This window comes from Loxodonta africana, chromosome 1 (assembly GCF_030014295.1).
Source record: "Loxodonta africana isolate mLoxAfr1 chromosome 1, mLoxAfr1.hap2, whole genome shotgun sequence".
Classification (NCBI taxonomy): domain Eukaryota; kingdom Metazoa; phylum Chordata; class Mammalia; order Proboscidea; family Elephantidae; genus Loxodonta; species Loxodonta africana.
In genome coordinates, this window is record NC_087342.1 from 1,723,870 (window position 1) to 1,738,081 (window position 14,212).

The following is a 14,212-nucleotide window of genomic DNA, read 5'->3' on the forward strand; positions in this document are numbered from 1 at the left end:
ATGGCGTATGTGAAAGCACTTTCAAGGTTCAGAGAGCCTGGAAAGAGTGTCTGGAAATGGACTCACATATATATGGAAACTTAATGTAGGATAGAAGTAGGATTACCAATCAGTGAAGAAAAAATGAATATTTAATATTGTTGAGACAACTGACTAATCATTTGGAAAAAAAATAATGCTAACTTTTTACCTGATCCTCTACACTAAAATAAGTCCCAGATGTATTAAATATTAAAACATAAAAGAAACCATGAAAACTGCTAGAAGAAAAAACAGGTTAATTTGTTTATAATCTTGGAAGAGTTTTCTAGGCATGACACCAAGCTTAAAATACATAAAAGACTGCTAAACTTGACTACCCACAAATAAAAACCTATACAGCCAAAAATACTACTAAAAAGTCAAAAGATGAACAACAAATTGGGGAAAATATTCGTAAAGAAAATGACAGGCCAAGGGTCAATATCATTAATAATTAGTTATTATAAACCAATTCTTAGAAAGTGAATAACCTAATAGAAAACATGATGTTTATGAAAAAAAGGATACATAGCTAACCAAAATGTCAAAATATGTTTATCCTCCCTAAATAACCAGGTAAATAAGGTTTTTCATCTATTCATTGACAAGATTATACAATATGATAATATCTAGGTCTATAGGGAATGTTCAGGCACTGTGATATTTTGTTATTAGAAAGCGACTTACTCCGGGTTCTCTGTTGTTGTTGTTAGATGCCATCGAGTAGGTTCTGACTCATAGTGACCCTATGCACAATAGAATGGAACACTGCCCGGTACTGAGCCATCCTTACAATTGTTGTTATGCTTGAGCTCATTGTTGCAGCCACTGTGTCAATCCACCTCGCTGAGGGTCTTCCTCTTTTCCGTTGACCCTGTACTTTGCCAAGCTTGATGTCCTTCTTCAGGGACTGATCCCTCATGACAACATGTCCAAAGTATTTAAGACGCAGTCTCCCCATCCTTGCTTCTAAGGAGCATTTCCTCCAAGACAGATTTGTTCGTTCTTCAGGCAATCCATGATATATTCAATATTCTTCGCCAACACCACAATTCAAAGGCAACAATTCTTCTTTGATCTTCCTTATTCTTTGTCCAGCTTTCACATGCATATGATGCAATTGAAAATACCATGGCTTAGGTCAGGCACACCTTAGTCTTCAAGGTGACATCTTTGCTCTTCAACGCTTTAAAGAGGTCCTTTGCAGCGGATTTACCCAATGCAATGCATCTTTTGATTTTTTGACTGCTGCTTCCATGGGTGTTGATAGTGGATCCAAGTAAAATGAAATCCTTGACAGCTTCAATCTTTTCTCCGTTTATCATGATTTTGCTCATTGGTCCAGCTGTGAGGATTTTTGTTTTCTTTTTTTTTATGTTGAGGTGTAATCCATACTGGAGGCTGTGGGCTTTGATCTTCATTAGTAAGTGCCTCAAGTCCTCTTCACTTTCAGCAAGCAAGGTTGTGTCATCTGCATAATGCAGGTTGTTAATGAGTCTTCCTCCAATCCTGATGCCCCATTCTTCATATAGTCCAGCTTCTAGGATTATTTTCTCAGCATACAGATTGAATGGATTCTCTAGAGAAGCAAAACAGTGAGGTAGGGTTGTCTGTGTGTGTGTATGTGTGTGTGGAGAAGGAGAGAGAGAGAGAGAGAGATTTACTTCAAGGAAATGACTTACAAAACCATGGTGGCTGGAAAGTCCCAAATCTGTAGGTCAGGCGGTAGGCAGGAGGTGTCTGCAGGTTATGTTCCAGGAGCCAGAGGTGAAGCAACAAGAAGAGTGCAGGGTCTAGGGTGAGCTTTGCCAGAACATCCATTTATATTCTGGAGACAGGCCATGCTTCCAAGGAAACTCCCCTTTCGACTGACTGGCTGATCACATCATGAACGGTGTTTACATTATATTACATTATGGAAGTGCGACCAGTCCCGTACCTGCCAGACCATTGAGAATCACTGCCTATCCAAGACGACACACAGCATTAATCATCACAGTGTGTAAACTGGTACACTTTCTTTAGAGGACAATTTATCGATACCAAAAAAAAAAAAAAAGCTCATTGCTGTAGAATCGATTTCGACTCATAGCAGCCCTATACCCACTCACCCTATAGGAGAGTAGAATCACCCGTTATGTTTTCAGAAGAGCTGGTGGATTTGAATTGCCGACGTTTTGGTTAGCAGCTGAGCTCTTAACCACTGTGCCACCAGGGCTCCAACTTATCAGTAGAGATATCAAAAAATAAGTGCACATACCCTATGATCATCAATTCCTCTTCTAGGAATATAGCCTACTTCCACAAGTGTACAAAGACACCTCTTCGTGAGTGCTCACTGTTTGTAATAACAAAAACTGCTGATCAATAGGAGGCTAGAAAAATAAATGGGATAATATATTTCATTAAAAGCTATCATATAGGTGAGTATGCAGTGATAAAGATTTCCAAATATATTGATATAGGAAAAATGAGGCTGTAGAACTTAGAACAGTAGTTTGAGTTAAAATATAAACGCAACATGTTGTCTTAGTTACCTACTGCTGCTTTACCAGAAATACCACAAGTGGATGGCTTTAACAAAGAAAAATTTATTCTTTCACAGTCTAGGAGCCTAGAAGTCTGAATTCAGGGTGCCAGCTCCAGAGAAAGGCTTTCTCTCTCTAATGGCTCTAGAGGAAGGTCCTTGTCATCGATCTGCCCCTGGTGGAGGGGCTTCTCAGTGCAGGGACCCTGGGTCCAAAGGACATGCTGTGTTCCTGGCGATGCTTTCTTGGTGGTATGAGGTCCTCCCCACCCTCCTGCTTGCTTCTCTCTTTTATATCTCAAAAGAGATTGGCTCAAGACACAATCCTATCTTGTAGATTGAGTCCTGTCTTATAAACATAACTGCCACCTATCCCACCTCGTTAACATCACAGAGGTAGGATTTACAACATATAGGAAAATCACACCAGATGACAAAACGGTGGACAATCACACAATACTGGGAATTATGACCTAGCCAAGTTGACAGAGATTTTTGGGGGGAACACAGTTCAATCTATGACACATGTGTACATAGAATTTCTGAATATATACAAAAAAGTGTTCTTATGACAGGGGAATGAGACTGGGGGACAGAGGGAAGCCTCAAAGCCTGTAACAAAGAGTACTCAAAACTCAGTTCTCCAGCAGTAGGTTTAAGACTGCTGTATTGGCTACTCTTGAAGTCACGGGTCCTGTTCATTGATTTTTGTATGGAAATTCATTCAAGCTTTGCACTGATTAAAAATAAATAAATAAATAAATAAATTTTTTTTTCCTTGCTGCAAAACCTGAGGAATCACTCAAGAGGCCTCAAGTTAATATTCTTCTGCTTTTGCTGGTGCTGTTTTAGCAGATCTAGCCCTGGTGGCAAAGGCAGTGGTTGAGTGCTTGGCTGCTAACCATAAAGGTCAGCGGTTCAAAGCCACTAGTGTCCCTGTGGGAGCAAGATTTGGTAGTCTGCGTCTACAAGGATTATAGCTTTGGAAACCCTATGGGGCAGTTCACTCTGAGCCAGAATGGACTGGGCACACGACAACACATTTCAGTTACTCATTTCATCGTATGGTATCTGTATCTCCCATTCCATCAGTCACCATTTTGAACTGCTTTTGAAAATAAACTTTTGAAATAAGATGTCATTATGTAAATTCCACAAAACAGTTCTGTCACACCTCTGCAGACCTGTTTTGCTTGTGCTTCCCAACAAGTCTTCGCATTTTAATGGCATTTCCTGCAGCTCTAGAGAAGACTGAAATGTGAATACAGTCCCTCCCTTGAAAACCAGGTCCTTCTTCAACCACATTTTCCACCAGGCTTCTCCTTTTTTGCAAAAGTGCTCTTCCTCCTGATGTTTATTTACGACAAACCTCAACGATCTGTCAGACAACCAGAAACTGTGAAGATAGAACGGGCCACCAGAGCTTCACACTTCATTCTTTTACAGCTTCACGCCTTCGCTTGAGGCTCACAGCCATAGTGCCAGCTATGTCTTTTTGCCTCTAAAAGCTGTTAAGCGCCTCCCGAGAGCGACAAGCAGCCCGGTGAAAACCCGCTCCTCAGGACCCGGCGTTACGGAAATGCAGCGGGCAGTCGAAGCCACCTCCTCCACGCTGGGCACCAAGCGCTCATGAGGGAACGCGCGAGCTCCGCAAAGACTACAGTTCCCAGAAGGCGCAGCGGGGGCGGGAATCACGCACGCGCAGCCCGGGCTACGGAGAATGACGTCTCGCTGCGGGGGCTTCTGGAAGAAAAATGGCGGGACTGAGGCCGCGGGTTCGCTGAGGCGGTCTCTGAGGTGACGGCGGCACGGGAGCGAGGGAGCGGAGCCTGCAGCATGTCCCAGCCCTTTGCAGAGGTGCTGCGGCTGCCGCAGAGGCAGCTCACGAAGCTGGTGTTCCCGCTGCAGGAGCTCGAGCGGCACCTCGCCCCGGACACGAGGCCCAGCCTGCGCCTGAGGCTCTTCGAGCCGAGCCTGGAGGCCATAGCGAGGGCGGACGGCCTGTTCACGTCCACAGCCTGGCACCGCATCGAGTACGTCAGCTCCGCCGTCCGCCTGGACCACGCGCCGGGCCTGCTCCGCCCTGAGGTGAGTGCGTCTCTGCTCGCGGCGCGCGGGGCGCTGGGGGCGGGTTAGCGGGTGGGAAAGGCGGGCGCGGGCCGCTAGCGGCCTAGTGCGCGGCTGCACGTGACGTGGTGAAAAACAGGTAACGTTGTGCGCCGCAGGGAAATAAGCCAGCTCTGGTGCCGTGCGTAATGGACAGCCTGTCCCTGCCGTCAGATGTCGAACCGGAGGCGGCCTGGGCGGAGGCTTTGCTATCGTTTTTTTGTTTTTTCCACGAAAGAGAGATATTTTGAAGCGTTTTGTTGGTTAATTTTCTAGCTTTGTGTTGACACATGTAATTAACTCAATAAGCATGTTGTTGTTGTTAGGTGCCCTCGAGTCGGTTCCGACTCCTAGCGACCCAGTGTAGAGCAGAACGGAACACGGCCCAGTCCTGCGCCATCCTCACAATCCTTGTTATGTTTGAGCCCATTGTTGCAGCCACTGTGTCAGTCCACCTCGTTGAGGGTCTTCTTCTTTTCCACTGACCCTGTACTCTGCCAAGCATGATGTCCTTCTCCAGGGACTGATCCCTCCTGACAACATGTCCAAAGTATGTAAGACGCAGCCTCGCCATCCTTACCTCTAAGGAGCATTCTGGTTGTACTTCTTCTAAGACAGATTTGTTCGTTCTTTTGGCAGTCCATGGCATATTCAGTATTCTTCGCCAAGACTACAATTCAAAGGCATCAGCTCTTCTTTGGTCTAACTTATTCATTGTCCAGCTTTCACATGCATATGATGTGATTGAAAATACCATGGCTTAGGTCAGGCGCACCTTAGTCCTCAAGGTGACATCTTTGCTCTAAAGAGGTATTTTGCGGCCGATTTGCCCAATGCAATGCGTCTTTTGATTTCTTGGCTGCTGCTTCAATGGCTGTTGATTGGGGATCCAAGTAAAATGAAGTCCTTGACAGCTTCAGTCTTTTCTCGGTTTATCATGATGTTGCTCATTGGTCCACTTGTGAGGATTTTTGTTTTCTTTATGTTGAGGTGTAATCCAAACTGAAGGCTGTGGTCTTTGATCTTCATTAGTAAGTGCTTCAAGTCCTCTTCACTTTCAGCAAGCAAGGTTGTGTCATCTGCATAACGCAGGTTGTTAATGAGTCTTCCTCCAATCCTGATGCCCTGTTCTTCTTCATATAGCTCAGCTTCTCGGGTTATTTCCTCAGCATACAGATATACGTATGCTGAGAGGATACAACACTGACACACACACAAATAAGCATATGTAGTTTTAACTACTTTGGTAATGAATATAGAATAATTTAAAAGTTTTTTGGGGGGGGCGGAGCCAAGATGGCCGACTAGGCAGACGTTACCTCGGATCCCTCTTACAACAAAGACACGGAAAAACAAGTGAATCGATCACATACATAACAATCTACGAACCCTGAACAACAAACACAGATTTAGAGACGGAGAACGAACTAATACGGGGAAGCAGCGATAGTTTCCAGAGCCTGGAGCCAGAGTACCAGTCAGGTACGGCACAAGCACAGAGACCTGCTCCACCCCCCTGAACTAACCCCGGGAGGGGGACCAGCCGGTTCCACGGGCGGCGTGGGACGCAGCCGGTAGGAGAAGTCCCCGGGAGGCAGTGACTGATCTTGGAGCAGAAAGAGCAGCGTCCGAGCCGGGGAACCGTCCCGCAGGGATTTGGACTGCACGCAGGTACGCCATAAACACGGAGAGTTGCTCCACCCCCTGAACTAACCCCGGGAAGGGGACCAGCCGGGTCGCGCGGGCGGCGTGGGACGCAGCCGGTAGGAGAAGTCCCCGGGAGGCAGCGACTGGTATTGGAGTGGGGAGAACAGCGTTCCAGCCGGGACACTCGGTCGCGGCACAAGCACAGGGAGCTACTCCACCCATCTGAACTAACCCCGGGAGGGGGCCCACCTAGTTCAAGGGGGCGGCACGGCCACGCGGCTGGAGAGACGAGAAGTCCCCGGGAGGCAGCGACTGATTTTGGTGTTGAGAGTGCACCGTCCCAGTAGGGGAGCCTTGACGCTGGGCGTGGGGCTGGAAGCGGAGGATCTGACCGTGACTCCAGCGGGCCAGACCCCCTGGGGGCAATCTCCACACAGCCAGCACACATAGGCGACGCACCCGCGGGAATCTCAGATATAACAGTCATTCCAAGCAAGACAAGCAACTCTGGCTATATTCTGAGGTGCTACTCTCCTATCTCTCTGTTCCCTCCCCCACCCTCCCCAGGCGGCTTCATTAACATCTGAATAGCCTGAGCCAGAGGGAGAACTCTGATAGGGATCTGACTGCAGTTTTTTTTTAGCGGATTTTCTGGAAAAACTAGTTTCCCAGTGATGGCTCGGAGACAACAATCCATATCAAACCACTTAAAGAAGCAGACCGTGACAGCTTCTCCAACCCCCCAAACAAAAGAATCAAAATCTTTCCCAAATGAAGATACAATTTTGGAATTATCAGATACAGAATATAAAAAACTAATTTACAGAATGCTTAATGATATCACAAATGAAATTAGGATATCTGCAGAAAAAGCCAAGGAACACACTGATAAAACTGTTGAAGAACTCAAAAAGATTATTCAAGAACATACTGGAAAAATTAATAAGTTGCAAGAATCCATAGAGAGACAACATGTAGAAATCCAAAAGATTAACAATAAAATAACAGAATTAGACAACACACTAGGAAGTCAGAGGAGCAGACTCGAGCAATTAGAATGCAGACTGGGACATCTGGAGGACCAGGGAATCAACACCAACATAGCTGAAAAAAAATCAGATAAAAGAATTAAAAAAAATGAAGAAACCCTAAGAATTATGTGGGACTCTATCAAGAAGGATAACCTGCGGGTGATTGGAGTCCCAGAACAGGGAGGGGAGACAGAAAACACAGAGAAAATAGTTGAAGAACTCCTGACACAAAACTTCCCTGACATCATGAAAGACGAAAGGATATCTATCCAAGATGCTCATCGAACCCCATTTAAGATTGATCCAAAAAGAAAAACACCAAGACATATTATCATCAAACTCACCAAAACCAAAGATAAACAGAAAATTTTAAAAGCAGCCAGGGAGAAAAGAAAGGTTTCCTTCAAGGGAGAATCAATAAGAATATGTTCTGACTACTCAGCAGAAACCATGCAGGCAAGAAGGGAATGGGACGACATATACAGAACACTGAAGGAGAAAAACTGCCAGCCAAGGATCATATATCCAGCAAAACTCTCTCTGAAATATGAAGGCGAAATTAAGATATTTACAGACAAACACAAGTTTAGAGAATTTGCAAAAACCAAACCAAAGCTACAAGAAATACTAAAGGATATTGTTTGGTCAGAGAACCAATAATACCAGATATCAGCACAACACAAGGTCACAAAACAGAACGTCCTGATATCAACTCAAATAGGGAAATCACAAAAACAAACAAATTAAGATTAATTAAAAAAAAAATACACATAACAGGGAATCATGGAAGTCAATAGGTAAAAGATCACAATAATCAAAAAGAGGGACTAAATACAGGAGGCATTGAACTGCCATATGGAGAGCGATACAAGGCGATATAGAACAATACAAGTTAGGTTTTTACTTAGAAAAATAGGGGTATATAATGAGGTAACCACAAAAAGGTATAACAACTCTATAACTCAAGACAAAAACCAAGAAAAACGTAACGACTCAACTAACATAAAGTCAAACACTATGAAAATGAGGATCTCACAATTTACTAAGAAAAACGCCTCAGCACAAAAAAGTATGTGGAAAAATGAAATTGTCAACAACACACATGAGAAGGCATCAAAATGACAGCACTAAAAACTTATTTATCTATAATTACCCTGAATGTAAATGGACTAAATGCACCAATAAAGAGACAGAGAGTCACAGACTGGATAAAGAAACATGATCCATCTATATGCTGCCTACAAGAGACACACCTTAGACTTAGAGACACAAACAAACTAAAACTCAAAGGATGGAAAAAAGTATATCAAGCAAACAATAAGCAAAAAAGAAGAGGAGTAGCAATATTAATTTCTGACAAAATAGACTTTAGACTTAAATCCACCACAAAGGATAAAGAAGGACACTATATAATGATAAAAGGGACAATTGATCAGGAAGACATAACCATATTAAATATTTACGCACCCAATGACAGGGCTGCAAGATACATAAATCAAATTTTAACAGAACTGAAAAGCGAGATAGATACCTCCACAATTATAGTAGGAGACTTCAACACACCACTTTCGGAGAAGGACAGGACATCCAGTAAGAAGCTCAACAGAGACACGGAAGATCTAATTACAACAATCAACCAACTTGACCTCATTGACTTATACAGAACTCTCCACCCAACTGCTGCAAAATATACTTTTTTTTCCAGCGCACATGGAACATTCTCTAGAATAGACCACATATTAGGTCATAAAACAAACCTTTGCAGAGTCCAAAACATCGAAATATTACAAAGCATCTTCTCAGACCACAAGGCAATAAAACTAGAGATCAATAACAGAAAAACGAGGGAAAAGAAATCAAATACTTGGAAACTGAACAATACCCTCCTGAAAAAAGACTGGGTTATAGAAGACATCAAGGAGGGAATAAGGAAATTCTTAGAAAGCAACGAGAATGAAAATACTTCCTATCAAAACCTCTGGGACACAGCAAAAGCAGTGCTCAGAGGCCAATTTATATCAATAAATGCACACATACAAAAAGAAGAAAGAGCCAAAATCAGAGAACTGTCCCTACAACTTGAACAAATAGAAAGTGAGCAACAAAAGAATCCATCAGGCACCAGAAGAAAACAAATAATAAAAATTAGAGCTGAACTAAATGAATTAGAGAACAGAAAAACAATTGAAAGAATTAACAAAGCCAAAAGCTGGTTCTTTGAAAAAATTAACAAAATTGATAAACCATTGGCTAGACTGACTAAAGAAATACAGGAAAGGAAACAAATAACCCGAATAAGAAATGAGAAGGACCACATCACAACAGAACCAAATGAAATTAAAAGAATCATTTCAGATTATTATGAAAAATTGTACTCTAACAAATTTGAAAACCTAGAAGAAATGGATGAATTCCTGGAAAAACACTACCTACCTAAACTAACACATTCAGAAGTAGAACAACTAAATAGACCCATAACAAAAAAAGAGATTGAAACGGTAATCAAAAAACTCCCAACAAAAAAAAGTCCTGGCCCGGACGGCTTCACTGCAGAGTTCTACCAAATTTTCAGAGAAGAGTTAACACCACTACTACTAAAGGTATTCCAAAGCATAGAAAATGACGGAATACTACCCAACTCATTCTATGAAGCCACCATCTCCCTGATACTAAAACCAGGTAAAGAAATTACAAAAAAAGAAAATTATAGACCTATATCCCTCATGAACATTGATGCAAAAATCCTCAACAAAATTCTAGCCAATAGAATCCAACAACACATCAAAAAAATAATTCACCCTGATCAAGTGGGATTTATACCAGGTATGCAAGGCTGGTTTAATATCAGAAAAACCATTAATGTAATCCATCACATAAATAAAACAAAAGACAAAAACCACATGATCTTATCAATTGATGCAGAAAAGGCATTTGACAAAGTCCAACACCCATTCATGATAAAAACTCTTACCAAAATAGGAATTGAAGGAAAATTCCTCAACATAATAAAGGGCATCTATGCAAAGCCAACAGCCAATGTCACTCTAAATGGAGAGAACCTGAAAGCATTTCCCTTGAGAACGGGAACCAGACAAGGATGCCCTTTATCACCGCTCTTATTCAACATCGTGTTGGAAGTCTTAGCCAGGGCAATCAGGCTAGACAAAGAAATAAAAGGTATCCGGATTGGCAAGGAAGAAGTAAAGTTATCACTATTTGCAGATGACATGATTATATACACAGAAAACCCTAAGGAATCCTCCAGAAAACTACTGAAACTAATAGAAGAGTTTGGCAGAGTCTCAGGTTATAAAATAAACATACAAAAATCACTTGGATTCCTCTACATCAACAAAAAGAACACCGAAGAGGAAATAACCAAATCAATACCATTCACAATAGCCCCCAAGAAGATAAGATACTTAGGAATAAATCTTACCAAGGATGTAAAAGACCTATACAAAGAAAACTACAAAGCTCTACTACAAGAAATTCAAAAGGACATACTTAAGTGGAAAAACATACCTTGCTCATGGATAGGAAGACTTAACATAGTAAAAATGTCTATTCTACCAAAAGCCATCTATACATTTAACGCACTTCCGATCCAAATTCCAATGTCATATTTTAAGGGGATAGAGAAACAAATCACCAATTTCATATGGAATGGAAAGAAGCCCCGGATAAGCAAAGCACTACTGAAAAAGAAGAAGAAAGTGGGAGGCCTCACCTTACCTGACTTCAGAAACTATTATACAGCCACAGTAGTCAAAACAGCCTGGTATTGGTACAACAACAGACACATAGACCAATGGAACAGAATTGAGAACCCAGACATAGATCCATCCACGTATGAGCAGCTGATATTTGACAAAGGACCAGTGTCAATTAACTGGGGAAAAGATAGCCTTTTTAACAAATGGTGCTGGCATAACTGGATATCCATTTGCAAAAAAATGAAACAGGACCCATACCTCACACCATGCACAAAAACTAACTCCAAGTGGATCAAAGACCTAAACATAAAGACTAAAACGATAAAGATCATGGAAGAAAAAATTGGGACAACCCTAGGAGCCCTAATACAAGGTATAAACAGAATACAAAACATTACCAAAAATGATGAAGAGAAACCCGATAACTGGGAGCTCCTAAAAATCAAACACCTATGCCCATCTAAAGACTTCACCAAAAGAGTAAAAAGACCACCTACAGACTGGGAAAGAATTTTCAGCTATGACATCTCCGACCAGCGCCTGATCTCTAAAATCTACATGATTCTGTCAAAACTCAACCACAAAAAGACAAACAACCCAATCAAGAAGTGGGCAAAGGATATGAACACACACTTCTCTAAAGAAGATATTCAGGCAGCCAACAGATACATGAGAAAATGCCCTCGATCATTAGCCATTAGAGAAATGCAAATTAAAACTACGATGAGATTCCATCTCACACCAGCAAGGCTGGCATTAATCCAAAAAACACAAAATAATAAATGTTGGAGAGGCTGCGGAGAGATTGGAACTCTCATACACTGCTGGTGGGAATGTAAAATGGTACAACCACTTTGGAAATCTATCTGGCGTTATCTTAAACAGTTAGAAATAGAACTACCATACAACCCAGAAATCCCACTCCTAGGAATATACCCTAGAGATACAAGAGCCTTCATACAAACAGATATATGCACACCCATGTTTATTGCAGCTCTGTTTACAATAGCAAAAAGCTGGAAGCAACCAAGGTGTCCATCTATGGATGAATGGGTAAATAAATTGTGGTATATTCACACAATGGAATACTACGCATCGATAAAGAACAGTGACGAATCTCTGAAACATTTCATAACATGGAGGAACCTGGAAGGCATTATGCTGAGCGAAATTAGTCAGAGGCATAAGGACAAATGTTGTATAAGACCACTATTATAAGATCTTGAGAAATAGTAAACCTGAGAAGAACACATACTTTTGTGGTTACGGGGGGGGGGGAGGGAGGGAGGGTGGGAGAGGGTTTTTTATTGATTAATCAGTAGATAAGAACTGCTTTAGGTGAAGGGAAAGACAACACTCAATACATGGAAGGTCAGCTCAATTGGACTGGACCAAAAGCAAAGAAGTTTCCGGGATAAAATGAATGCTTCAAAGGTCAGCGGAGCAAGCGCGGGGGTCTGGGGAACATGGTTTGCGGGGACTTCTAAGTCAATTGGCAAAATAATTCTATTATGAAATCATTCTGCATCCCACTTTGAAATGTGGCGTCTGGGGTCTTAAATGCTAACAAGCAGCCATCTAAGATGCAGCAATCGGTCTCAACCCACCTGGAGCAAAGGAAAATGAAGAACACCAAGCCCACATGACAACTAAGAGCCCAAGAGACAGAAAGGGCCACATGAACCAGAGACCTACATCATCCTGAGACCAGAAGAACTAGTTGGTGCCCGGCCACAATCGATGACTGCCCTGACAGGGAGCTCAGCAGAGGACCCCTGAGGGAGCGGGAGATCAGTGGGATGCAGACCCCAAATTCTCATAAGAAGACCAAACTTAATGGTCTGACCGAGACTAGAGGAATCCCGGCGGCCATGCTCCCCAGACCTTCAGTTGACACAGGACAGGAACCATCCCCGAAGACAACTCATCAGAAATGAAAGGGACTGGTCAGCGGGTGGGAGAGAGATGCTGATGAAGAGTGAGCTAATTATATCAGGTGGACACTTGAGATTGTGTTGGCAACTCTTGTCTGGAGGGGGGATGGGAGGATAGAGAGAGAGGGAAGCCGGCAAAATTGTCAAGAAAGGAGAGACTGAAAGGGCTGACTCAAGACGGGGAGAGTAAGTGGGAGTAGGGAGTGAGATGTATGTAAACTTATATGTGACAGACTGATTGGATTTGTAAACGTTCACTTGAAGCTTAATAAAAGTTATTATAAAAAAAAAAAAAAAAAAGTTTTTTGGGGGGTTTTAAAAGGTTTTAGCTACGCGTTAACAAAATTGACTCATTTTATTATTCTTTTCCTATTTAATTGAATTTAATTGAAAACATGCCGAGACAAATTAAAGTGAAGAACATGAGGAAGTTTCATAGTCTCACAAGTGAGGTAATCCTTATAATCTGTATTTTTCGCACAATATAAATTTCTTATTGTGCAAAAATGATTACTATATATAGATGACAAAGATGTGAAAGGTTTTTAAATAACTTTTTATTAATAAAATTTCCTCAATGTTCTTTTCGTGGGTGTCCTAAAGACTAATAATATTTTGTGCTAAGTCTGTGGAAGGAAAGCTCAACCCTCCTTCCATATTTGCAGTAACTGCACTACTGCACTGAAACAGTTCTTCTAAATACATTTAGAATGGCTGCAATAAGTTGAGTAGCCAGAATTCAGGGAGTACATAAATCATTTAATAATTTTGACATTACGCCAGTTTTTCAGTTTAAGCTTCTAAATTACTGGACTTCGTGTAACTTGTTTAGAAAATGTCAGTTTTATATATCATCTATATTTTAGCATTGGGTTTAATCTGGCAGAACATTCAAAGTTCATGCGGGATTTAGTATCCCGGGCCCCTTCCTGCTAAAAGCCCCCAATTGTATTAATAATCAAAAATACCCTCACAGATTTTCAAAACACCCCCCAGGGGGTGATACTGGCCTCATTAGAATCACTGGTTTGTATTGTCCCCCTGTCAGTACTGATGTTAAACATGAGAGCCATGCGTGTTAAAGGTTAGTGTCAGGAATATTTTGTTGCTTTCCACACCACACAGATCTAAAGGAGAAAAGGCTAATTGGCACAAGAGAGGTCAAGGAAGAAGAATGACCTCTTAATTGTTACTGCTTACTCTGGGATTTGTGAGATAATGTAGTTCTAG

At 41.9% G+C, this 14,212-nt stretch overlaps 1 protein-coding gene across 10 annotated transcripts in view; it reads left to right on the top strand.

Moving 5' to 3' along the window:
* The first annotated feature begins 3,964 nt into the window (after positions 1–3,964).
* Positions 3,965–14,212, top strand: part of GTPBP8 (GTP binding protein 8 (putative)) — a 30,945-nt gene continuing 20,697 nt past the window's right edge. For 2 of the 10 annotated variants that reach the window (XM_064280181.1, XM_064280006.1), the window contains exon 1: positions 3,966–4,636. In XM_064280181.1, coding sequence (XP_064136251.1) covers positions 4,385–4,636 — 252 coding nt within the window. In that variant the 5' untranslated portion in view covers positions 3,966–4,384. Of the gene's footprint in view, positions 4,637–14,212 lie in introns of all 10 variants that reach the window. The other 8 variants (XM_064280062.1, XM_023551806.2, XM_064279977.1 and 5 more) reach the window with 8 other exon arrangements.